This window comes from Lithobates pipiens, unplaced genomic scaffold (genome assembly GCF_037356315.1).
Source record: "Lithobates pipiens isolate NorthernLeopardFrog02 unplaced genomic scaffold, aLitPip1_a1.2 Scaffold_13, whole genome shotgun sequence".
Taxonomy (NCBI): domain Eukaryota; kingdom Metazoa; phylum Chordata; class Amphibia; order Anura; family Ranidae; genus Lithobates; species Lithobates pipiens.
Genome location: NW_027507718.1, coordinates 534,668,564 through 534,696,086, shown reverse-complemented (window position 1 = coordinate 534,696,086; position 27,523 = coordinate 534,668,564). Strand labels below are relative to the sequence as shown.

The 27,523-nt window shown below is 50.1% G+C and overlaps 1 protein-coding gene across 1 annotated transcript in view; it reads right to left on the bottom strand.

Moving 5' to 3' along the window:
* Positions 1–1,649: 1,649 nt before the first annotated feature.
* NPR2 (natriuretic peptide receptor 2) overlaps positions 1,650–27,523 on the bottom strand; it is a 160,029-nt gene continuing 134,155 nt past the window's right edge. Inside the window, exons 20-22 of the mRNA XM_077478216.1 lie at positions 8,098–8,196; positions 7,591–7,682; positions 1,650–2,521 (exon numbers count right to left, since the gene is read on the bottom strand). Of these exons, the coding sequence (XP_077334342.1) occupies positions 2,459–2,521; positions 7,591–7,682; positions 8,098–8,196 (254 nt within the window). The 3' untranslated portion in view covers positions 1,650–2,458. The remainder of the gene's footprint in view (positions 2,522–7,590; positions 7,683–8,097; positions 8,197–27,523) is intronic.

The following is a 27,523-nucleotide window of genomic DNA, read 5'->3' as shown; positions in this document are numbered from 1 at the left end:
GAACTTCTGAAGAGCCCCCCACCCAGTACTCATTGGTTAGCTTTGGGTGATTATGAGAAGCGGGAGGAACTTCTGAAGAGCCCCCCACCCAGTACTCATTGGTTAGCTTTGGGTGATTATGAGAAGCGGGAGGAACTTCTGAAGAGCCCCCCACCCAGTACTCATTGGTTAGCTTTGGGTGATTATGAGAAGCGGGAGGAACTTCTGAAGAGCCCCCCACCCAGTACTCATTGGTTAGCTTTGGGCGATTATGAGGAGCTGGAGGAACTTCTGGAGAGCCCCCCACCAAGTACTCATTGGTTAGCTTTGGGTGACTATGAGGAGCGGGGTCCATTGGGGCTTTTGTCTAGGTGGACCTGTGTGTGCTTTACCTCCAATCAGGAGTCTTGAGTCCTGGTGGGTCAGGAAAGGGTCCTTCCTCTTCTGGGGGGGGACTATATCACTTCGTTTTTTGGGGTGGTTTTTTGGTTCACTTTGTTTTTTTTTTCAAACCACACCACCAACTCGCAGGGAGTATTTAGTTTTTTATCTAATGTCCGCAATCATGAGGAGCCTGGAGATCAGCCTTTACAAGAAGAACATTTATTTTAATGTCAAGGCCACTAAATACGCTGAACCATCCATCTCCCGGGGTAGCCTACTTACCTCCACCAATGTGAGTAGTGTTGTCTACACTGCAGCTGGGGACAGGTGAATGGGTCAGATCGGGGGTGGGGGGGAGAGGTGAATGGGTCAGATTGGGGGTGGGGGGGAGAGGTGAATGGGTCAGATCGGGGGCGGGGGGGAGAGAAGTGAATGGGTCAGATCGGGGGTGGGGGGGAGGTGAATGGGTCAGATCGGGGGTGGGGGGGGGGGTGATATCGATAAATACCAAACCAGTCCTTTATCGTGCAGTCTTTCACATGTTGTTGCATTTATTTTGGATTGACTGCCAACATGGGGGAACGGGAGAAGGACCATACATCTACCACGACACGTGGCCTCTGCTGGTTTGTCACCACCTTCTGAACTGTGCTGGATGGGACCCCGGCACGGTATACAGGGCCATGCACTACGGTAGCACTTTTTTTTAATGCAGGGAATAGGTGTGAGGCCAGCCTGGGGTATAACAAAGGTCTACCACTAAAGGGTCTGTGGATGGACATAACTTTGAGGTTAAGGGTCTCTGGAAGTATTTTGTGTACTTCCTACTGATAGAAACATGTATAAATGACACCAATCCAGTGAAGGACATGCAGCAGCCGGCCACGTTGGGGCCCATACTCTCCGGGATCCACCTTCTCCAGCACACACACACATAAGCTACATTGTATTTTCTTATGAACGCCAACAAACTTTATTGGTGCCATATTGGGTCAGACAGACATTATAATCCCATCAGATATGACGTTGATGCATCCCACCCGATGCGTAGTGCTTCACCCAATAAGTAAGCCCATTGGCTGAAATGTGTCACATGTCATGGGGATATAGAACGTCTGTCTGACCCAATATGGCACCAGTAAAGCTTGTTGTATTGTCATTGGAGGCGGTATAACCATCCGGTGTCCCAGCAGCCTTCAGTCCTGCCATTTGTTGAGATGTACAAGCTGTTCTATTGGCTGGTTTCTGTCGTCCAATAGCGGACAAGCACATACCATGTAAGCCGGTTTTAGGATGTAATTTACTTTATTTAAGGCTGAATGTGCCACGGACTCAGTACAACTGCCATTATTCACATAATATACACCTTGCTGATGGCGGGGAGACACTCCACTCCTCTGTGGGGCTTCCAGGTTTATCCGAGTCTCCGTCCGGAAATGTGTTTTCTATTATAATGAAGTGATAATTCTTCCACATAGATCTTCGCTGTGCCGCGTCGCCTGCACTGGGGGGGAGGGGTGCAGTCCTTATCGCTGTTGGATTGGATAGTCCTGGCGCAATTCTCGGTTGTCCCTTGTGGTGGGAATTGGGAAGGGATTCATAGGTCAGTGCAGGAGAAGATGGTGATAAGAATTGGTAATGGAAGGTGGAGATCTGCACGGCATCTGACCTCCCCACCGGTGAAGTGGCAGGAAATTGGTAGCGAGGATCCATTTCTACTCAAACTGCCTTTTTTCATCATGAAGTTCAGCAAGCCGAAGGTCTAAAGATTAGAGCGACCCTTCGCTTCGTATCCTGGCCCTGCATCACCTCCTGCAATGTTGGCGGCTTTACAAGCCCTCTTGGGCCGCAGGTCATATCTGATTGGGGCCACCTGACCACGTGATGGGTCAGGAATCGGCCAATTAGCTGGTGCGTAATGACTCGTTCCCAGAGAAAAGAGAAGTAAGGGTCGGTGCCTGGTGCTCCAACCAGGGAGGCATCTGGAATGGATGTACTCCGGGCGGAGCAGCTAGGAATGGAGGAAAGCTCAGTCCCCACATTAGTCTATTGAGCAGCTCAGGACTCGGCTGACCTGATACAGAACTAGAGAGTCTCAGATAATGTCGTCTTCTGTGATTTCCCCCAGAAGCCAGAAGGTCCTCATCTTTCCTTTACCCTGGAAGACAACAAGAGGGCAGCATGAGCTGGGATACCCCACGTAGCATAACCTACCTAACCTACCCCACACGGCCTATCCCACATAGCATAACCTACCTAACCTACCCCACACGGCCTATCCCACATAGCATAACCTACCTAACCTACCCCACACGGCCTATCCCACATAGCATAACCTACCTAACCTACCCCACACGGCCTATCCCACATAGCATAACCTACCTAACCTACCCCACATGGCCTATCCCACATAGCATAACCTACCTAACCTACCCCACACAACCTATCCCACATAGCATAACCTACCTAACCTACCCCACATGCCCTATCCCACATAGCATAACCTACCTAACCTACCCCACATGGCCTATCCCACATAGCATAACCTACCTAACCTACCCCACACAACCTATCCCACATAGCATAACCTACCTAACCTACCCCACATGGCCTATCCCACATAGCATAACCTACCTAACCTACCCCACACGGCCTATCCCACATAGCATAACCTACCTAACCTACCCCACACGGCCTATCCCACATAGCATAACCTACCTAACCTACCCCACACAACCTATCCCACAAAGCATAACCTACCTAACCTACCCCACACGGCCTATCCCACATAGCATAACCTACCTAACCTACTCAACACAGCCTATCCCACATAGCAAAACCTACCCCACACAAAATTCCCCACACAGTGTAACCTACATAACCTACCCAACACAACCTTTCTCCCACAGGCCTATTCCATATTATGTAACCTACCCCACACAGCCTATCCCATATGGTATAGCCTACGTAACCTACCCAACACAACCTTTCTTCCACAGGCCTATCCCATATTATGTAACCTACCCCACACAGCCTATCCCATATGGTATAACCTACGTAACCTACCCCACACAGTCTATCCCATATGGTATAACCTATGTAACCTACCCCACACAGTCTATCCCATATGGTATAACCTATGTAACCTACCCCACACAGTCTATCCCATATGGTATAACCTACGTAACCTACCCCACACAGTCTATCCCATATGGTATAACCTATGTAACCTACCCCACACAGTCTATCCCATATGGTATAACCTATGTAACCTACCCCACACAGTCTATCCCATATGGTATAACCTACGTAACCTACCCCACACAGTCTATCCCATATGGTATAGCCTACGTAACCTACCCCACACAGTCTATCCCATATGGTATAGCCTACGTAACCTACCCAACACAACCTTTCTCACACAGGCCTATCCCATATTGTGTAACCTACCCCACACAGCCTTTCCCACACAGGTTTCCTTTAAGGGGACAAAAAACAAACATTTCCGAGCGGAGCAAGGAAGGGATCTCCTCACCGTTATTGCTAGGGGAACACTGATCTAGTTGACCTAACAGTACAAACAAATGGCCCCTGCCCACACCTACAACTGGCCTTCCAAGCAAGGAGCACATGGAAGGGTGACGTAAGTCAAAACATAAACCAAAGAAAATTCCCAGCTCAACTCACCAACCAGCAGCAACCAACCAAATTCTCCTGTCTAACAGTTTGTGTTAAAAACAGGGGTTTCGTTTGCACACATTTGCAAATAAATGCGTAAGCTGCAGAGCCCCTTTACGGCACCCAAGTATTATCTGTAGTCCTAACTCTATACATTTTGAGAGCCTCCATAGTGGAAGCACATATATAATAATGGATAGATAGAGGGGAGGTGAGCCTGGAGGGGGCCCACCGCTCCCTTAAAGCACAGGGGCGCACTGGACACCCAACATATAGCACAATGGAAGAAAAGGTGTCCAAACAAATGGCCACTGCACCCACCTATAACTGGCAAGGATTTATCGGAAACTGTCAGGACAATTCGGTTGTTTGCAGACTGGTTGGTCAGTTGAGCTGGGAATTTTCTTTGGTTTTGTTGGTTTTGTTTTCCGGTTGACCTAAGCTACCCTGCAAGCACCCCCCCCCCCCCCCCTCTTCTGCCACATCCCAGTATCTCCTCTTCTGCCAATATACCCGCCATAGATGTATAGACCACTTCTAGATAAAGAGCAGCTCTTAAAACGGAAATATTGTCTCGGACGCATTATACATTCCACCATCAGCCGTCGTCTAGAAGTGCATTTCCTGGAGAAAGCTTTTCTCCTCTTTACCAAATAGATTTTGAAGAGGTTTCAAGTGTGTGGATGGTGGGGATGAGTTATGGCTGCTTTGTTAATCTATATAGTATGCGGATATCATCGAGGCCTGTGGGGATGGGCTTAGACATTTTGTCAATGGAATCAGGTTGATATGCTTCTGAGATCATTAGGAGTTCACTGACAAGGGCATCTGACCTCCTTCTGACCTGCAGTTGACCTCCTTCTGACCTGCAGTTGACCTCCTTCTGACCTGCAGTTGACCTCCTTCTGACCTCTAGGTAAACTACATCTGACCTGCTTTAAGCAGCAGGTCTTGCAGTCTCCTAGACTTTTATGGCAATACAAAACTCACTCCAAGTTAACAAAAACCCTTCGACACAAGCCATAATACCGATCCCCAGATTGGTCACACTGTGGGGGAAGGGAGCAGAGGCGACCTTAGGGGGATCAGACCCTTTCTCTACAGTTCTGTGACACAATGGCTGAACACTGTGATGTCACAGAACTGAGTGCTCCAGCAATAGTCCTACTCCAGAACTGGCTACTTGGAGCACAACAAAGTCCATTCCACCAGGTGTCCTTCAGTCCTCAGTATATGGCAGAGCAGGATAGAACCGATCCCATTGCTGGTCCCATCTATGGGTTATCTCTGGGGAAATGAAGGATAGGAAGATAGCCCCAGCTCTGCATTATCTCAGCCAATTCCATCATGGCCAGGGGTATATACAGGGTGGGTTACTTCTAGTATTATCTGTGATAATTACCCGCAGACACCGCACAGTGTGTGGAGACATCTGCAGCAATCGCTTTCTTCCTGTTCCTTAAAGTGACTTTTATCTGCACTTTTCTATAACAGACATTCACTCAGACACCACTTCTGATATTCCCTCCACTCCCATCATCTCCACCAAACCCCATCATCTCCACCAACCTCCATCATCTCCACCAACCTCCATCATCTCCACCAACCTCCATCATCTCCACCAACCCCCATCATCTCTACCAACCCCCATCATCTCCACCAACCCCCATCATCTCCACCAACCCCCATCATCTCTACCAACCCCCATCATCTCCACCAACCCTCATCATCTCTACCAACCCCCATCATCTCTACCAACCCCCATCATCTCTACCAACCCCCATCATCTCCACCAAACCCCATCATCTCCACCAACCTCCATCATCTCCACCAACCCTCATCATCTCCACCAACCCTCATCATCTCCACCAACCCTCATCATCTCCACCAACCCTCATCATCTCCACCAACCTCTTCCCTCCACCCCCATCATCTCCACCAACCTCTTACCTCCACCCTCATCATCTCCACCAACCTCTTCCCTCCACCCTCATCATCTCCGCCAACCTCTTCCCTCCACCCCCATCATCTCCACCAACCCTCATCATCTCCACCAACCTCTTCCCTCCACCCCCATCATCTCCACCAACCTCTTCCCTCCACCCTCATCATCTCCACCAACCTCTTCCCTCCACCCCCATCATCTCCACCAACCCTCATCATCTCCACCAACCCTCATCATCTCCACCAACCCTCATCATCTCCACCAACCTCTTCCCTCCACCCCCATCATCTCCGCCAACCTCTTCCCTCCACCCCCATCATCTCTACCAACCCCCATCATCTCCACCAACCCTCATCATCTCCACCAACCTCTTCCCTCCACCCCCATCATCTCCGCCAACCTCTTCCCTCCACCCCCATCATCTCCACCAACCTCTTCCCTCCACCCCCATCATCTCTACCAACCCTCATAATCTCCACCAACCCTCATCATCTCCACCAACCTCTTCCCTCCACCCCCATCATCTCCGCCAACCTCTTCTCTCCACCCTCATCATCTCCACCAACCCTCATCATCTCCACCAACCTCTTCCCTCCACCCTCATCATCTCCACCAACCTTTTCCCTCCACCCTCATCATCTCTACCAACCCTCATCATCTCCACCAACCTCTTCCCTCCACCCCCATCATCTCCGCCAACCTCTTCCCTCAACCCTCATCTCCACCAACCCTCATCATCTCCACCAACCTCTTCCCTCCACCCCCATCATCTCTACCAACCTCCATCATCTCTACCAACCCTCATCATCTCCACCAACCCCCATCATCTCTACCAACCTCTTCCCTCCACCCTCATCATCTCCGCCAACCCCCATCATCTCTACCAACCTCCATCATCTCTACCAACCCTCATCATCTCCACCAACCTCTTCCCTCCACCCTCATCATCTCCGCCAACCCCCATCATCTCTACCAACCCCCATCATCTTTACCAACCCTCATCATCTCCACCAACCTCTTCCCTCCACCCCCATCATCTCTACCAACCCCCATCATCTCCACCAACCCTCATCATCTCCACCAACCTCTTCCCTCCACCCCCATCATCTCCGCCAACCTCTTCCCTCCACCCCCATCATCTCTACCAACCCTCATCATCTCCACCAACCCTCATCATCTCCACCAACCTCTTCCCTCCACCCCCATCATCTCCGCCAACCTCTTCCCTCCACCCCCATCATCTCTACCAACCCCCATCATCTCCACCAACCCTCATCATCTCCACCAACCTCTTCCCTCCACCCCCATCATCTCCGCCAACCTCTTCCCTCCACCCCCATCATCTCCACCAACCTCTTCCCTCCACCCCCATCATCTCCGCCAACCTCTTCTCTCCACCCTCATCATCTCCACCAACCCTCATCATCTCCACCAACCTTTTCCCTCCACCCTCATCATCTCTACCAACCCTCATCATCTCCACCAACCTCTTCCCTCCACCCTCATCATCTCCGCCAACCCTCATCATCTCCGCCAACCTCTTCCCTCCACCCTCATAGCCTCCACTTTCCTGAGCACTATTCCTTCCTCTTTTCTGTATTTACCTTCATTTCTATATCTCCCCGAAGTTCCAGTTGAAAGCAATTCAGTTCATCTAAGACTTCTTTGGTGGCCGAAGAAATGTGGATTTTGAGAGCTGAGAAAAGAAAATAAGAGACAAATAAAAGACGGTGATAACCTCCAGAGTACCCCCTCCATTCCCTTGTTCTTGCCTAGGGGTAGAGGGGTAAAACTCTGCCCCCTGTTCTGACCCTGGGAGGGTGTAAGCTCCACCCCCCCGTTCTGACCCTGGGGAGAAGGGGTACAGCTCCGCCCCCAATGGTCTGACCCTTGGGGAGAGAGGTGCATCTCCATTCCACTATTCTGGCCCTGGGGGGAGGGGGTATAGCTCCATCCCCTTGTTCTGACCCGTGAGAGAGGAGGCTACAGCTCCACCCCCTTGTTTTTAGCCTTTGGGAGAGGAGGGTACAGCTCCATCCCCCTGTTTTGACAGGGGGTAAAATGTATTGGGGGATTGCCTACTTCCTGATGATATTGTCTAGGATATTCACCTTCTCCATTGGACTCCATCCTAGATGCCGTATTCACCGTATCTCCAAACAGACAATACCGCGGCATCTTCAGACCGACCACCCCTGCACACACCGGACCTATCAGAAAAGAGCAACAACAGGAACACCATAAGACCAACAGCAGCATTCTGCAAAGAAATATGAACTGTCTGTGCTGCCTCAGTCAGATTCTGTAGACGCCTCCGCACCAAAGATCTGCAACCGGCCTCGTGGGACCACCCCACTTAGCAGCCCAGCTTAATCCAGGACACGCCCCCTGCCTGCTGATTGGTCTACTCTGTTTCTGTCAGCACATATGCACTGCAGCCCAGCCTAATTGGTTAAGAGTGCTGCCCCCCCCCCCGCCAGTCCTCCCCCAGATTCCAAAGACCTTAGTATATTCCCCCCAGGGAGGGCATCCCCCAGATTCTTAAGACCTTAGTATATTACTCCTCACGAGAGCTGCCCTGAAGGGGAATATACTAAGGTCTTCAGAATCTGGGGGACCTCCTCCCCGGAAGGGAATATACTAAAGTCTTCAGAATCTGGGGGACCTCCTCCCCGGGAGGAATATACTAAGGTCTTCAGAATCTGGGGGACCTCCTCCCCGGGAGGAATATACTAAGGTCTTCGGAATCTGGGGGACCTCCTCCCCGGGAGGAATATACTAAGGTCTTCAGAATCTGGGGGCAACCCTCCTGAGGGTTAATATACTAAGGTCTTCAGAATCTGGGGGACCTCCTCCCCGGGAGGAATATACTAAGGTCTTCAGAATCTGGGGGACCTCCTCCCCGGGAGGAATATACTAAGGTCTTCGGAATCTGGGGGACCTCCTCCCCGGGAGGAATATACTAAGGTCTTCGGAATCTGGGGGACCTCCTCCCCGGGAGGAATATACTAAGGTCTTCGGAATCTGGGGGCAACCCTCCTGAGGGTTAATATACTAGGATCTGTGGGACCTTTCCTCCTCAAAGGGAATATACCTAGGTCTTCAGAAAGTGGGGGATGCCTTTCCCGGGGGGGGGGGGGGATATGCTAAGGTCAGATTCTGAAGACTTTAGTATATCCCTCCCCCCCCCCCCCGGAAGGAGGTCCTCCAGATTCTGAAGACCTTAGTATATTCCCCCTGGAGAGGGAGGTCCTCCAGATTTTGAGGACCTTACTATATTCCCCCCAGGGGAAGAGGAACCCCTAGATTCTGAAGACTCGAGTTATTTATTCCTTGGGGAGGAAGGACCCCCAGATTCTGAAGACCTTAGTATTTTCCCCCCAAAGAGAGGGGCCTCCAGATTCTGAAGACCTTAGTATATCCCCCCCCCCAGGGGAAGAAGGACCCCTAGATTCTGAAGACCTTAGTATATTCCCCACAGGGAGGGAGGTCCCCCAGATTCTAAAGACCTATATAAAGAAGTATATTCTCACCTGGGGAGGGGGGCCTCCCAGATTCTAAGATCTGAGTATATTCACCTTGGGGAGGGAGGTCCCCCAGATTCTGGAGACCTTAGTATATTCCCCCCCAGGGGAAGAGGAACCCCTAGATTCTGAAGACCTTAGTATTTTCCCCCCAAGGAGAGGGGCCTCCAGATTCTGAAGACCTTAGTATATTCCCCACAGGGAGGGAGGTCCCCCAGATTCTGAAGACCTTAGTATATTCCCCCCCAGGGGAAGAGGGACCCCTAGATTCTGAAGACCTTAGTATATTCCCCACAGGGAGGGAGGTCCCCCAGATTCTGAAGACCTTAGTATATTCCCCCCCAGGGGAAGAGGGACCCCTAGATTCTGAAGACCTAAGTTATTTACCCCTGGGGAGGAAGGACCCCCAGATTCTGAAGACCTTAGTATATTTCCCCCCCAGGGGAAGAGGGACCCCTAGATTCTGAAGACCTAAGTTATTTACCCCTGGGGAGGAAGGACCCCCAGATTCTGAAGACCTTAGTATTTTCCCCCCAAGGAGAGGGGCCTCCAGATTCTGAAGACCTGAGTATATTCTCACCTGGGGAGGAAGGACCCCCAGATTCTGAAGACCTGAGTATATTCTCACCTGGGGAGGAAGGACCCCCAGATTTTGAAGACCTGAGTATATTCTCACCTGGGGAGGAAGGACCCCCAGATTCTGAAGACCTTAGTATTTTCCCCCCAAGGAGAGGGGCCTCCAGATTCTGAAGACCTTAGTATATTCTCACCTGGGGAGGAAGGACCCCCAGATTCTGAAGACCTGAGTATATTCCACCCAGGAAGGGGCCCCCCCAGATTGTGGCCGGCTTAAGCATCTGCCTTCCAGGGCAATTTTTGAAAATTTCCTGCATACACATACACAGAATGACAGCTGTGACCTCACAAGTGATGTCATACATGCCCCTCCTGGGGTTTCAGGAGGGATCAGGGAAACGGATGTTCTTCCTGCTCTCAATGAACAAGCAGTTTCCTGCAGGTGCCTTCGAGGGGGGACACGCACTTTGGGAGCCCCATGACAGTCATCACTTTTACCAGAAAGTGGCCGATAGTGGTCACTGAAGCCGGTGCCAAGATCACCGCTGCAGCATACATGGACCTTGGTGGAGAAGGAAAACATCCCTGCATTTATTTACACAGATTTTATCCCAAATGTCATATGATGGGACGTCAGACCCAACACGTTCCTTCCACCAACTGTCACTTCTTCAGGAGGGAAGAGGTTATGGGTCTATATCGTATGACGATGGTCATATGATGAGACATCAGAAGCAACACGCTCCTTCCACTAACTGTCACTTCTATAGGGGGAGGTGGTTATAGGTCTGTTTTGTATGATGATGGTCATATGATGGGACATCATATCCAACACGTTCCTTCCACCAACTGTCACTTCTTCAGGAGGGAAGAGGTTATAGGTCTATATCGTATGACGATGGTCATATGATGAGACATCAGAAGCAACACACTCCTTCCACTAACTGTCACTTCTTCAGGGGGAGGTGGTTATATGTTTGTTTTGTATGATGATGGTCATATGATGGGACATCAGATCCAACACGTTCCTTCCACCAACTGTCACTTCTTCCTCAGAGGAGGTTATATATCTATATCATATGAGGTGTCGACACACGCACAGCTATGGTCATATGATGGGGCATCTCTACACGTCCCTTCCACCAACTGTCACTTCTGGGGAGGAGGTTATAAATCTATATCGTATGAGGTGAGCACACACTGCTATGGTCATATGATGGGATATCAGACCTGACATGCTCTGTCTACCAACTGTCACTTCTTCAGGGAGGATGAGGTTATAAATCTATATCATACGAGGTGAACACACAGTACTATGGTCATATGATGGGATATCAGACCTGAAAAGTTCTGTCCACAAACTGTCACTTCCTCGGGGGGGAGGATGTTATACATCTATATCATACGAGGTGAGCATACATTGCTATGGTCACATGATGGGATATCAGACCTGAAACATTCCTTACACCAACTGTCACCTCCTCGGGGGGGGGGGGGGGGTTATAGATCTATATTGTATGAGGTGAGCACACACAGCTATAGTCATATGATGGGAAATCTGACCTGACACGTTCCATCCACCAACTGTCACTTCTTCAGGGGGGAACAGGTTATAAATATATATATCTTATGATGTGAGTACATACTGCTATGGTCATATGAAGGAACATCTCTACACGTTCCTTCCACCAAATGCCACTTCTCCGGGAGGGAAGAAGAAGATTATAAATCTATATTGTATGAGGTGAGCACACAGTGCTATGGTAATATTATGGGATATCAGACCCAACATACTCCTTCCACCAACTGTCACTTCTTCAGGAAAAGTGGTTTTAGAGCTATATCATATGATGTAAGCATACTCTGCAATGGTCACATGATGGGAAATCAAACCAGACATGTTCCTTCCACCAACTGTCACTTTTTCGGGGGGGGGGGGGGGTTATAGATCTATATCATGTGAGGTGAGAACACTCCTATGGTTATATGATGGGATATCAAAGCAAACACATTCCTTCCAACTGTCACTTCTTCAGGGGGAGGTGATAAATCAATATCATATGAGGTGAGCACACCTTGCTATGGTCATATGATGGGGTATCTTTACAAGTTCCTTCCATCAAATGCTGCTTCTTCAGGGGGGAGGAGGTTATAAACCTACATTGTATGATGGGAACATCCCTTCAGGAGGGGAGGAAGTAAAAAATCTAGAATTATGAAGTATTCTATGATGTGATCACAAACAGCTATGGCCATATGATGGGATATCTTTACACGTTCCTTCCACCAACTGCCACTTCTTCAGGGGAAGAAGTTATAAATCTAGAATAATGAAGCATCATTTGATGGTATATCAGACCTGACACGTTCCTTCTACCAACTGTCACTTCTGCAGGGGGGAGGAGAAGCTTATAAATATTTACTGTATGTTGGGAATGTCAATTCAGGAGGGAAGGAGGTTATAAATCTAGAATTACCAAATATTGTATGAGGTGAGCACTCATATCAGACCCCACACATTCCTTTCACCAACTGTCACTTCTTCAGGGGGGAAGGAGAAGCTTATAAATATTTACTGTATGTTGGGAATGTCTATTCAAGGGGGAAGGAGGTTATGAATCTAGAAGTACCAAATATCTTTTGAGGGGAGCACTCATATCAGACCTCACGCATTCCTTCCACCAACTGTCACTTCTTCAGGTGGGGGTGGAGATTAGAAATCTATATCACATTATGGGAATGTTCCTTCAGGGGAGGAGGAGGTTATAAACCTAGGGATATGAAGTATTGTATGAGGTGAGCGCACACACTGCTATGGTCATATGGTGGGACGTCAGATCCAACACGTTCCTTCCACCAACTGCCACTTCTTCAGGAAGGAGGAAGTTATAAATGTAAAGATATGAAGTATTGTATAATGTGAGCACACACAGCTATAGTCATATGATGAGACATCAAACCCGACATGTTCCTTCCACCAACTGTCACTTCTTCGGGGGGGGAGATTATATATGTATATTGTATGATGGGAACCTCCAGGTTATGAATATAGAGCTATGAAGTATCATATGAGGTGAACACACACAGCTATGGTCATGTGATGGGACATCAGACCCCACACGTTACGTATGTATTAAATCTGGATGCAGTATATGCTGTATTACGGTTCTATGAAGTATAGGTTAGACTTATAATGCCCATTGGATGGTGTCGCTCACATGACTCATCCACATACATTGTGGGTGGAGTTTGTTATTGCGCCAGATATTACAGCGGCGGGCGACACCTAGGGATCAGGAGGTGGGCGGTCACATACTGACAATCTTTTCTTCGGAAAGTATCTTTGTGGATGTGTGTGGGGAAGGTCTCTCTCTCTCTTTCTGTGGGGTTCTCTCTATACTCTATGGAGGTGAGAAGGACAGAAGGTGAATTTTCGGAGGACTGGAGATGTCATTGTGGAATGTCTCTGTGACACGGCCGACCAGGTGGAAGAAGAATGGTCCCTTCTGTTGTCCCTCTGTCTGACCCCCTCCCCCCCCCCCCCAGCCAGCTATACATTTTCAAGGAAGGGGCTCCCTCGGGGAGGAAATACTTGTACAAACAAGACAAGGATTCCCAGGAGGGGCTCCAATCACACACAGACCTTCCCTGCAAGCTGGACTGTCAGTGACCCCTCTGAGTGTCCCCATATGCCCCCCCCCCCCGCCCAGTGTCATGTTCCAGGCAGGGGAAACCCCGTCATTACTGAGAGTGCTCCACTCCACTCCACTCCACCGAGAGATCTCACAATGTGATGACCCAAGTCTTCCAAGTGAACCTGTAGGCCACACCATCCCAAAATACATAGAGGCCCTTCATCCCAAGATCTGACCCCACCAGCCAGGGCCACACCATCCCAACATACATAGAGGCCCTTCATCTCAAGATCTGACTCAACCAGCCAGGGCCACACCATCCCAACATACATAGAGGCCCTTCATCTCAAGATCTGACTCAACCAGCCAGGGCCACACCATCCCAACATACATAGAGGCCCTTCATCTCAAGATCTGACCCCACCAGCCAGGGCCACACCATCCCAAAATACATAGAGGCCCTTCATCCCAAGATCTGACCCCACCAGCCAGGGCCACACCATCCCAACATACATAGAGGCCCTTCATCTCAAGATCTGACCCCACCAGCCAGGGCCACACCATCCCAACATACATAGAGGCCCTTCATCCCAAGATCTGACCCCAACCAGCCAGGGCCACACCATCCCAACATACATAGAGGCCCTTCATCTCAAGATCTGACCCCACCAGCCAGGGCCACACCATCCCAAAATACATAGAGGCCCTTCATCCCAAGATCTGACCCCACCAGCCAGGGCCACACCATCCCAAAATACATAGAGGCCCTTCATCCCAAGATCTGACCCCACCAGCCAGGGCCACACCATCCCAACATACATAGAGGCCCTTCATCTCAAGATCTGACTCAACCAGCCAGGGCCACACCATCCCAACATACATAGAGGCCCTTCATCTCAAGATCTGACCCCACCAGCCAGGGCCACACCATCCCAACATACATAGAGGCCCTTCATCTCAAGATCTGACCCCACCAGCCAGGGCCACACCATCCCAACATACATAGAGGCCCTTCATCTCAAGATCTGACCCCACCAGCCAGGGCCACACCATCCCAACATACATAGAGGCCCTTCATCCCAAGATCTGACCCCAACCAGCCAGGGCCACACCATCCCAACATACATAGAGGCCCTTCATCTCAAGATCTGACCCCACCAGCCAGGGCCACACCATCCCAACATACATAGAGGCCCTTCATCTCAAGATCTGACCCCACCAGCCAGGGCCACACCATCCCAACATACATAGAGGCCCTTCATCCCAAGATCTGACCCAACCAGCCAGGGCCACACCATCCCAACATACATAGAGGCCCTTCATCTCAAGATCTGACCCCACCAGCCAGGGCCACACCATCCCAACATACATAGAGGCCCTTCATCCCAAGATCTGACCCCACCAGCCAGGGCCACACCATCCCAACATACATAGAGGCCCTTCATCTCAAGATCTGACCCCACCAGCCAGGGCCACACCATCCCAACATACATAGAGGCCCTTCATCTCAAGATCTGACCCCACCAGCCAGGGCCACACCTTTCCAACATACATAGAGGCCCTTCATCTCAAGATCTGACCCCACCAGCCTGGGCCACACCATCCCAACATACATAGAGGCCCTTCATCTCAAGATCTGACCCCACCAGCCAGGGCCACACCTTTCCAACATACATAGAGGCCCTTCATCCCAAGATCTGACCCCACCAGCCAGGGCCACACCATCCCAACATACATAGAGGCCCTTCATCCCAAGATCTGACCCCACCAGCCAGGGCCACACCATCCCACCATACATAGAGGCCCTTCATCTCAAGATCTGACCCCACCGGCCAGGGCCACACCATCCCAACATACATAGAGGCCCTTCATCCCAAGATCTGACCCCACCAGCCAGGGCCACGCCATCCCACCATACATAGAGGCCCTTCATCTCAAGATCTGACCCCACCGGCCAGGGCCACACCATCCCAACATACATAGAGGCCCTTCATCCCAAGATCTGACCCCACCAGCCAGGGCCACACCATCCCAACATACATAGAGGCTCTTCATCTCAAGATCTGACCCCACCAGCCAGGGCCACACCATCCCAACATACACAGAGGCTCTTCATCTCAAGATCTGACCCCACCAGCCTGGGCCACACCTTTCCAACATACATAGAGGCCCTTCATCCCAAGATCTGACCCCACCAGCCTGGGCCACACCATCCCAACATACACAGAGGCCCTTCATCCCAAGATCTGACCCAACCAGCCGGGGACCCACCGTCCCTACATACATAGAGGCCTTTAATCCCGACATCCGCCCCAACCCAACCAGCCAGGGCCACACCATTCCAACATACATAGAGGCACTTTATCCCAAGATCTGACCCAACCAGCCGGGGCCACACCGTACCTACATACATAGAGGCCCTTCATCCCGAGATCCGACCCCACCAGCCAGGGCCACACCATCCCAACATACATAGAGGCCCTTCATCCCAAGATCTGACCCAGCCAGCCGGGCCCCGCCATCCCTACATACATAGAGGACCTTAATCCCAAGATCCAACCCAACCCAACCAGCCGGGGGCCACACCATCCACACATACATACACACACTTTATCCCAAGATCCGACCCAACCAGCTGGTGCCACAAAGTCTCTACATAAATAGAGGCCCTTCATCCCAAGATCCAACCCAACTAGCCAGGGGCCACACCGCCCCTACATACATAGAGGCCCTTCATCCCGAGATCCAACCCAATCAGCCAGGGGCCACACCATCCCTACATACATAGAGGCCCTTAATCCCAAGATCCAACCACCCGGGGCCACACCATCCCAACATACATGGAGGCACTTCATCCCGAAATCCGAAACCACCAGCCGGGCCACATCGTTCCTACATAAATAGAGGCCCTTAATCCCGACATCTGCCCCAACCCAACCAGCCAGGGCCACACCATCCCAACATACATAGAGGCACTTTATCCCAAGATCTGACCCAACCAGCCAGGGCCACATCATTCCTAAATACATAGAGGCCCTTCATCCCGAAATCCAAAACCACCAGCCGGGCCACATCGTTCCTACATAAATAGAGGCCCTTAATCCCGACATCCGCCCCAACTCAACCAGCCAGGGCCACACCATCCCAACATACATAGAGGCACTTTATCCCAAGATCTGACCCAACCAGCCAGGGCCACATCATTCCTAAATACATAGAGGCCCTTCATCACGAGATCCAACCCAACCAGCCAGGGGCCACACCGTCCCTACATACAGAGAGGCCATTCATCCCAATATCCGACCCCACCAGCTCGGGCCACACCCTCCCTACATACATAGAGGCACTTTATCCTGGGATCCGACCCAACCAGCTGGGGCCACAACATCCCTACATACATAGAGGCCCTTCATCCCAGGATCCGACCCCACCAGCCGGGGCCACACCGTCCCTAAATACATAGAGGCCCGTCATCCCGTGATCTGACCCCACCAGCCGGGGCCACATCGTTCCTAAATACATAGAGGCCCGTCATCCCGTGATCTGACCCCACCAGCCGGGGCCACACCGTCCCTAAATACATAGAGGCCCGTCATCCCATGATCTGACCCCACCAGCCAGGCCACATCGTCCCTAAATACATAGAGGCCCATCGTCCCATGATCTGACCCCTCCAGCCGGGGCCAAACGGTTCCTACATACGTAGGAGGCCCTTCATCCCGAGATCCAACCCAACCAGCCGGGGCCACACTGTCCCTACATACATAGAGGCCCTTCATCCCGAGATCTGACCCCACCAGCTGGGGCCACATCGTTCCTACATACATAGAGGCCCTTAATCCCGAGATCCGACCCAACCAGCCGGGGCCACATCATCCCAACATACATGAAGGCACTTTATCCCGAGATCTGACCCAACCAACCGGGGCCACATCTTTCCTAAATACATAAAGGCCCTTCATCCCGAGATCCGACCCCACCAGCTGGGGCCACACCCTCCCTACATACATAGAGGCACTTTATCCCGAGATCCAACCCAACCAGCTGGGGCCAGACCGTCCCTACATGCATACATAGAGGCCCTTCATCCCAAGATCTGACCCAACCACCTGGAGCCACACCATCCCAGCATACATATAGGCCCTTCACCCGGAGATCCGACCCAACCAGCCGGGGCCACACCGTCCCTACATACATACAGGCCCTTCATCTAGAGAGCCGACCCCACCAGACGGGGCCACATCATCCCTAAATACATAGAGGCCCTTCATCCCAAGATCTGACCCCACCAGTCGGGGCCACACTGTCCCTACATACATAGAGGCCTTTCACCCCGAGATCTGACCCAACCAGCCGGGGAGGGGAAATGTGCCTATATACATAGAGGAATTTCATCCCAAGATCTGACCCCACCAGCCGGGGGCACCACAGTCCCTACATACATAGAGGCCCTTCATCCTGGAATCTGACCCCACCAGCCTGGGGCACCATAGTCCCTACATACATAGAGGCCCTTCATCCTGAGATCTGACCCAACCAGCTGGGGCCACAAAGTCTCAACATACATAGAGGCCCTTAATGTTATTAGAGAATGCCAAATATATCAGCCCTCCCTTCCCTGTGGTCACACTTTCCCAATCTCCTCTCCTGGAGCTCACACCTCCCAGGGGAGCACCTTCCTTGTTCCTCCTGCATGTACAGTATATGATGTACTTCCCCCGGCCTGTGACATGGAGTGTGCTCCTCGTTCCTCATGTATTTAGAGTATGTGCTGTGCTCCCCCGTCCTGTCACATGGAGTGTGCTCCTCGCCCTGGTCTGTCACATGTAGTGTGCTCCTCGCCCTGGTCTGTCACATGGAGTGTGCTCCTCGCCCTGGTCTGTCACCTGGAGTGTGCGCCTCGTTCCTCCTGTATGTACAGTATGTGCTGTGCTCCCTCGGCCTGTCACATGGAGTTGGATGTAAGGGGTTACATCCTTAGATCTCAGGGGTTCATCCTGGGACTTTAGTCCTTCAATTTTGGAGAGGGTTACATCCTTAGATCTAAAGAGTTTATGCTGGAACTTATAGTCCTTCACTTTTGGGGTATGTGACCCCCCCTCAACTTTGGAGAACGTCACATCCATTAAACAGGAATGGGTGGGGCAAATTTACCTAGGGCAGCACAAAACTAAAATACACCACTGGACACAGCCACCCTAAGCCCTTGTACATACGGTTGGACATTCCGACGGAAAATGTCCGATCAGACCATGTTGTCGGATAATCCGACCGTGTGTGGGCTCCATCGGACTGTTTCCATCTGAATATCCGACGGACCAAGTTTTCCAGCTGGGCTATAAAATTTTCCGACAACATGATCCGATCTGACTTTGTCCGATCATGTGTAGAGAATTCCGATCGGACAAAGTGCCACGCATCCTCAGATCAAATTCCTACACCAAAGCTATTGGCTACTAGCCTGAACGTAGTCCCGTTGTAACGAAATAACGTCACCACGTTCTGAACGATCGGATTTTCCGACAACTTTGTCCGACCGTGTGTATGCAACAGTTTCGGACAAAATCCGTCTGAAAAAATCTGACGGATTTGGTTGTCGGAATGTCCGACCGTGTGTACAAGGGCTAAGGATGCGCGGACAATGGAATCGGCCACTCCTTTCCCTCCTGCGAGGCTATCTTTACCATAGAGCGCTAGGAGGAAGTAACATAGAGATAGCCACGCAGGAGGGAAAGGTGTGACAGATTCCATCATCGTGAGGGTTTTGAAATCATCTTTTCATGTTGTTTGTGCTCCCTGGCCTGTCACATGTATGTGGTGTGCTCCTCATGTATGTGGTGTGCTCCTCATGTATGTGGTGTGCTCCTCATGTATGTGGTGTGCTCCTCATGTATGTACTCCCTGGCCTGTCACATGTATGTGGTGTGCTCCTCATGTATGTGGTGTGCTCCTCATGTATGTACTCCCTGGCCTGTCACATGTATGTGGTGTGCTCCTCATGTATGTGGTGTGCTCCTCGTTCCTCCTGGGTGATGGATCTGCGGATCTCTCTGTGGTGGCATCTGGAGAATCTTCTCTCCTTTTTAGGAATGGGTTTTGTTGAATGTTTGTTTCTGTTTAATGATAAAATGGATATAACTCCCTCCGAGCTGGAAGACTACAAAATCCATCATCCTGAGAGATAAATGAGTCAGAGAGGAAAGAGTGAGAGCCTCAGGGGCCCATTATATGAGGGCCCATTATATGACTCAGCATTCCAGCCTCCGCCGGCCATATACTCATTTTATAGTCCTGAGATCAGACAGGCCGGGACGGCTCCAGGCCCCCGACTGAGGCCATAAAGAGAAGAATGCTGGAAAGTAAACTCACTTTTATCTCCAGAAACAAAACACTCCACCAAACCATCTCCAATCACGGAACAATTCCTCCCGAAACTTCTCATTGTATCGCAAAATATTCCTCCCGAAACTTCTCCCCTATCATTAGATATTCCTCCAAAACCCCTCCTCCTATCATTAGATATTCCTCCAAAACCCCTCCTCCTATCATTAGATATTCCTCCAAAACCCCTCCTCCTATCATTAGATATTCCTCCAAAACCCCTCCTCCTATCATTAGATATTCCTCCAAAACCCCTCCTCCTATCATTAGATATTCCTCCAAAACCCCTCCTCCTATCATTAGATATTCCTCCAAAACCCCTCCTCCTATCATTAGATATTCCTCCAAAACCCCTCCTCATATCATTAGATGTTCCTCCAAAACCCCTCCTCCTATCATTAGATATTCCTCCAAAACCCCTCCTCCTATCATTAGATGTTCCTCCAAAACCCCTCCTCCTATCATTAGATGTTCTTCCAAAACCCCTCCTCATATCATTAGATGTTCCTCCAAAACCCCTCCTCCTATCATTAGATGTTCCTCCAAAACCCCTCCTCCTATCATTAGATGTTCCTCCAAAACCCCTCCTCCTATCATTAGATATTCCTCCAAAACCCCTCCTCCTATCATTAGATATTCCACCAAAACCCCTCCTCTTATCATTAGATATTCCTCCAAAACCCCTCCTCCTATCATTAGATATTCCTCCAAAACCCCTCCTCCTATCATTAGATATTCCTCCAAAACCCCTCCTCCTATCATTAGATGTTCCTCCAAAACCCCTCCTCCTATCATTAGATATTTCTCCAAAACCCCTCCTCCTATCACTAGATATTCCTCCAAAACCCCTCCTCCTATCATTAGATATTCCTCCAAAACCCCTCCTCCTATCATTAGATGTTCCTCCAAAACCCCTCCTCCTATCATTAGATATTTCTCCAAAACCCCTCCTCCTATCACTAGATATTCCTCCAAAAAACCCCTCCTCCTATCATTAGATATTCCTCCAAAACCCCTCCTCCTATCATTAGATATTCCTCCAAAACCCCTCCTCCTATCATTAGATATTCCTCCAAAACCCCTCCTCCTATCATTAGATATTCCTCCAAAACCCCTCCTCCTATCATTAGATATTCCTCCAAAACCCCTCCTCCTATCATTAAATGTTCCTCCAAAACCCCTCCTCCTATCATTAGATATATTTCCAAAACCCCTCCTCCTATCATTAGATATTCTTCCAGTACTAGTTGGTTGTAGGGGATAATAATGGATTGGCTGCTCCCATACCTCGCTGGTTGTAGGAGATATTAGATTGGGTATTCCTGTACCTAGCTGGTTGTAGGGGATAATAATGGGTTGGGCGCTTCTGTACTTAGCTGGTTGTAGGGGATAATAATGGGTTGCTTGCAGGTTGTGGGAGATGACAATTGTTTGGGTACTCCTGTACCTAGCTTGTTGTAGGAGATGATAATGGGTTGTGTGCTGGTTGTAGGAGATGATAATGGATTGGATGTTCCCATACCTCGCTGGTTGTAGGAGATGATAATGGATGGGGTGCTCCTGTACTTAGCCATTGGTTGTAGGGGGAAATAATGAGTTGAGTGCTGGCTGTAGGAGATAATAATAGGTCGGATGCTCCTGTATCTAGCTGGTTGTAGAATATGATAATGTGTTGGGTATTCCTGTATCTAGCTGGTTGTAGAATATGATAATGTGTTGGGTATTCCTGTATCTAGCTGGTTGTAGAATATGATAATGTGTTGGGTATTCCTGTATCTAGCTGGTTGTAGAATATGATAATGTGTTGGGTATTCCTGTATCTAGCTGGTTGTAGAATATGATAATGTGTTGGGTATTCCTGTATCTAGCTGGTTGTAGAATATGATAATGTGTTGGGTATTCCTGTATCTAGCTGGTTGTAGAATATGATAATGTGTTGGGTATTCCTGTACCTAGCTGGTTGTAGGGGATAATCATGATGTAGCGGATGACATTTTGGACAAAATGTCACACGCATGTAAATTTAGTTTTTGCCTCAGAACAGTAGTGGGGTTCTGAGGGTTAATTACATAGGTCAGCCTTGACACTAGTCTGGCCAGGCTGTGTTGGAAGCTCTGCCTGGTCATGTGAAGAGTGAGGCGCACATGACAAGTCAGAACCAGGTCTGGTTGGATGTTTGGGTATCTGCCTTCTCGGAACCAATCAGTGGGAGTCTGCAAAGGGGTACTTAAGAGGTGTGGGTCATGTGTTTGTGTGAGGAGTTCGTGAGGCCCGTGTGGTCTGTTCTGGTTCCAGGACCGGGGTAGCCCCGTGAGTGGTCCCGGTCACAGGGTGTTCGACATTCCGCAACATGTTCCTGTTAGGGGCCCCTAATAGACCCGCATGGTCTGGGGTAGGGATCTGTCTGTTCCCGAGTCTCGGAACCGGCTGGTCCGAGGAGCAGTAACTGAGGGAGGATTCAAGGTGTCCGGGTGTGCTCTCGGCTTGGAGGGGCACCACAGCTCGTGGAAGTGACCGGGGGAGGACTCTTCAGGGGAGGGCCGGCAAGTGGCATCCTGGGAAGTGCCTGGTTACTGAGTTGGGAAGGACATTGATGAATCCACACTTTTTCCAGTACCACTGAGGAGACAGAGAATGTTCCGGGGCCTGAGGAAAAAGGTTCCCGTTCACTCCTAGTTACAACCTGTCCACGTTCATAGGATTGTTTCAAGTTTTGAGTCAACGTGCTGACTGCCATGATCTCTGGCTAGAGATCTGTTCAGCCTTGAAGTACCCAGCTGTGAGTGGCTACTCTCTGGGTGGAATTAGAGCTTTTACTAGACTTGCAGTTCAAGGTGCCCGAGTTCTTCACCCATGCCTCTGTTCCCATGAGAGACTGTGTTATTGGATGTTACTATCGCAAAATAAAACCTTTTCAAAGGGACTTTATCTGTGTCAGTGTTCAAGTCGTTGGGTATCAACCCTGGGAACCCCTAGACATGGAAGAGCGGGCCAAGAGAAGGCAACTGGTAAGCCCAATAAGTCAAGGCTGCCCTGCAACAGGTTATGGCCGCTACAATGGGTTGAGTGTTCCCATACCTAGCTGGCTGTAGGAGATAATAATGGATTGGGTGCTCTTGTACCTAGCTGATTGTAGGGGATAATAATGGGTTGGGTGCTGTCATACCTAGCTGGTTGTAGGGGATAATAATGGGGTTGGTGCTGGTTGTAGGAGACAATAGGTTGGATGCTACTGTATCTAGCTGGTTGTAGATGATGATAATGTGTTGGATACTCTTGTACCTAGCTGGTTGTAGAAGATAATAATGGGTTGAGTGTTCCCATACCTAGCTGGCTGTAAGAGATGATAATGAATTGGGTGCTCTTTTACCTAGCTGGTTGTAGGGGATAATAATGGGTTGGGTGCTCCTGTATCTAGCTGGTTGTAGGGCATAATAATGGGTTGGGTGCTCTTGTACCTAGCTGGTTGTAGGGGATAATAATGGGTTGGGTGCTCCTGTATCTAGCTGGTTGTAGGGGATAATAATGGGTTGGTTTCTCCTGTATCTAGCTGGTTGTAGGGGATAATAATGGGTTGGGTGCTCCTGTATCTAGCTGGTTGTAGGGGATAATAATGGGTTGGGTGCTCCTGTACCTAGCTGGTTGTAGGGGATAATAATGGGTTGGGTGCTCCTGTATCTAGCTGGTTGTAGGGCATAATAATGGGTTGGGTGCTCCTGTATCTAGCTGGTTGTAGGGCATAATAATGGGTTGGGTGCTCCTGTATCTAGCTGGTTGTAGGGGATAATAATGGGTTGGGTGCTCCTGTATCTAGCTGGTTGTAGAAGATAATAATGGGTTGAGTGTTCCCATACCTAGCTGGCTGTAAGAGATGATAATGAATTGGGTGCTCTTTTACCTAGCTGGTTGTAGGGGATAATAATGGGTTGGGTGCTCCTGTATCTAGCTGGTTGTAGGGGATAATAATGGGTTGGGTGCTCCTGTATCTAGCTGGTTGTAGGGGATAATAATGGGTTGGGTGCTCCTGTATCTAGCTGGTTGTAGGGGATAATAATGGGTTGGGTTCTCCTGTATCTAGCTGGTTGTAGGGGATAATAATGGGTTGGGTTCTCCTGTATCTAGCTGGTTGTAGGGGATAATAATGGGTTGGGTTCTCCTGTATCTAGCTGGTTGTAGGGGATAATAATGGGTTGGGTTCTCCTGTATCTAGCTGGTTGTAGGGGATAATAATGGGTTGGGTGCTCCTGTATCTAGCTGGTTGTAGGGGATAATAATGGGTTGGGTGCTCTTGTACCTAGCTGGTTGTAGGGGATAATAATGGGCTGGGTGCTCTTGTACCTAGCTGGTTGTAGGAGATGATATTGGGTTGATTGCTGGTTGTAGGAGATAATGACGGATTGGTTGCTCCCATACCTAGCTGGTTGTAGGAGATGACATTGGGTTGATTGCAGGCTGTAGGATATGATAATGGGTTGGTTGCTCCCATACCTAGCTGGTTGTAGGGGATAATATTAAATTGGGCGCTCCCATATGTAGCTGGTTGTGGTAGATAATAGCTCTATTTCTTCTGGAATGTGTGGAAAATCTGTGTTATGTCCGTTCTATACTCCTCCTCATGTCGGCAGAGCCGGTGTCTGTTTTCTGTAAATCTCCTCATAAGGAGTGTGTGACACCAGACACGGCCGGGAATCTCCTAAAAAGGAGTTTTATGTATAAAAAAAATCAGATCGGAGAAGATTCCGCTTAACCCCTCTAAGGCAGAAAAACCAAATATTTTACAGACCCTGACACCCACCTCTGGAGATTCCTCATGGTGACAGCAAGGACACGGGAGGAATAATTATACCTGTACAATACACCTGTACTGACCCCATCTCCGGAGGTTCCTCCTGAAGACAACGAGGACACGGGAGGAAAAAATATACCTGTATAATGCACCTGTACTGACCCCTGACCCCCATCTCTGGAAGTTCCACCTGAAGACAAGGACACAGGAGGAATAAGTATGCCTGTATAATACACCTTTAGTGATCCCTGTATACCTGTACTGATCCCTTTATAATAATTCACCTGTTCTAATACCTGTATACGGAGGACAACCCCTTATGACGTCACCCCCTGGGGCATGATGGGTGTTGATGTCATAAGGGGTGGGTCTTCAGTGACCTCACCCCATGACAATATAGGTAGTGGCACACCGCGCACCCGGCATTAGAGCAGGAGAGAGCATTGAGTCAACATCGGAAAAAGAACAGAGGCAGAAGACAGCGGAGAAGACAAAGCAAAAGAGCGAGAAGATAGCGGAGAAGAGCCAGCAGAGGCAGAAGACAGCGGACAGAGGGAGAAGACCCGGAGAGGGCTAGAAGACATCAGAGAAGAGCGGAGAGGAGAGCGGAGAAGACCCAGAGAGGGGAAAAGAACCCACAGAGGCAGAAGACAGCGGACAGAGGAAGAAGAACCAGAGAGAGAGCGGAGAAGACCCAGAGAGGAGAGAAGAACCGGAGAGGGCTAGAAGACATCAGAGGAAAGCGGAGAACAACCGGAGAGGGCTATAAGACATCAGAGAAGAGTGGAGAAGAACCAGAGAGGGTCAGAAGACATCAGAGAAGAGTGGAGAAGACCCAGAGAGGAGAGAAGAACCGGAGAGGGCTAGAAGACATCAGAGAAGAGTGGAGAAGAACCGGAGAGGGGAGAAGAACCGGAGAGGGCTAGAAGACATCAGAGAAGAGTGGAGAAGACCCAGAGAGGGGAGAAGAACTGGAGAGGGCTAGAAGACATCAGAGAAAAGCGGAGAAGAACCGGAGAGGGCTATAAGACATCAGAGAAGAGTGGAGAAGAACCGGAGAGGGCTAGAAGACATCAGAGAAGAGTGGAGAAGACCCAGAGAGGAGAGAAGAACCGGAGAGGGCTAGAAGACATCAGAGAAGAGTGGAGAAGACCCAGAGAGGAGAGAAGAACTGGAGAGGGCTAGAAGACATCAGAGAAGAGTGGAGAAGACCCAGAGAGGAGAGAAGAACCGGAGAGGGCTAGAAGACATCAGAGAAGAGTGGAGAAGACCCAGAGAGGAGAGAAGAACCGGAGAGGGCTAGAAGACATCACAGAAGAGTGGAGAAGACCCAGAGAGGGGAGAAGAACCGGAGAGGGCTAGAAGACATCAGAGAACAGTGGAGAAGACCCAGAGAGGGGAGAAGAACCGGAGAGGGCTAGAAGACATCAGAGAAGAGTGGAGAAGACCCAGAGAGGGGAGAAGAACTGGAGAGGGCTAGAAGACATCAGAGAAGAGTGGAGAAGACCCAGAGAGGGGAGAAGAACTGGAGAGGGCTAGAAGACATTAGAGAAAAGCGGAGAAGAACTGGAGAGGGGAGAAGAACTGGAGAGGGCTAGAAGACATCAGAGGAAAGCGGAGAAAAACCGGAGAGGGCTAGAAGACATCAGAGAAGAGTGGAGAAGACCCAGAGAGGAGAGAAGAACCGGAGAGGGCTAGAAGACATCAGAGAAGAGTGGAGAAGACCCAGAGAGGGGAGATGAACTGGAGAGGGCTAGAAGACATCAGAGAAGAGTGGAGAGGAGACCGGAGAAGACCCAGAGAGGGGAGAAAAACCCGCAGAGGCAGAAGATATCAGAGCAAAGCGGAGAAGAACCAGAGAGGGCTAGAAGACATCAGAGAAGAGTGGAGAAGACCCAGAGAGGGGAGAAGAACCAGAGAGGGCTAGAAGACATCAGAGGAAAGCGGAGAAGAACCAGAGAGGGGAGAAGAACCAGAGAGGGCTAGAAGACATCAGAGGAAAGCGGAGAGGAGACCGGAGAAGACCCAGAGAGGGGAGAAGAACCGGAGAGGGCTAGAAGACATCAGAGAAGAGTGGAGAAGACCCAGAGAGGGGAGAAGAACTGGAGAGGGCTAGAAGACATCAGAGAAGAGCGGAGAGGAGACCGGAGAAGACTCAGAGAGGGGAGAAAAACCCGCAGAGGCAGAAGAAATCAGCGGAGGGGGCAGAAGAGCCGGAGAGGGGAGAAGAGATCAGAAGAGACAATGTAGATGCCTTAATAAATGACTTTAAAAACATGTGTAATGTGTTTTATTTTTGACACTTTTTAGGTGAATGGGTAAGGGTACAATGTTCCCCATACTCATTCACACAGGGTGGGGGCTGGGATCTGGGGGCTCCCTTGTTAAAGGGGCTTCCAGATTCTGATAAGCCCCCCACCTGCAGACCCTGACAACCAACGGCCAGGGTTGTCAGGAAGAGGCCCTTGTCCTCATCAACATGGGGACAAAGTACTTTGGGGCCCCCCTGCCCCAAAGCACCCACCCCCATGTTGAGGGGCCTGGTACGGTTTAGGGTGGGGGAGCTCGCTCGTACCCACCCCCTTTCCTAACCTGCCAGGCTGTGTGTTTAGATAAGGGTCTGGTATGGATTTAG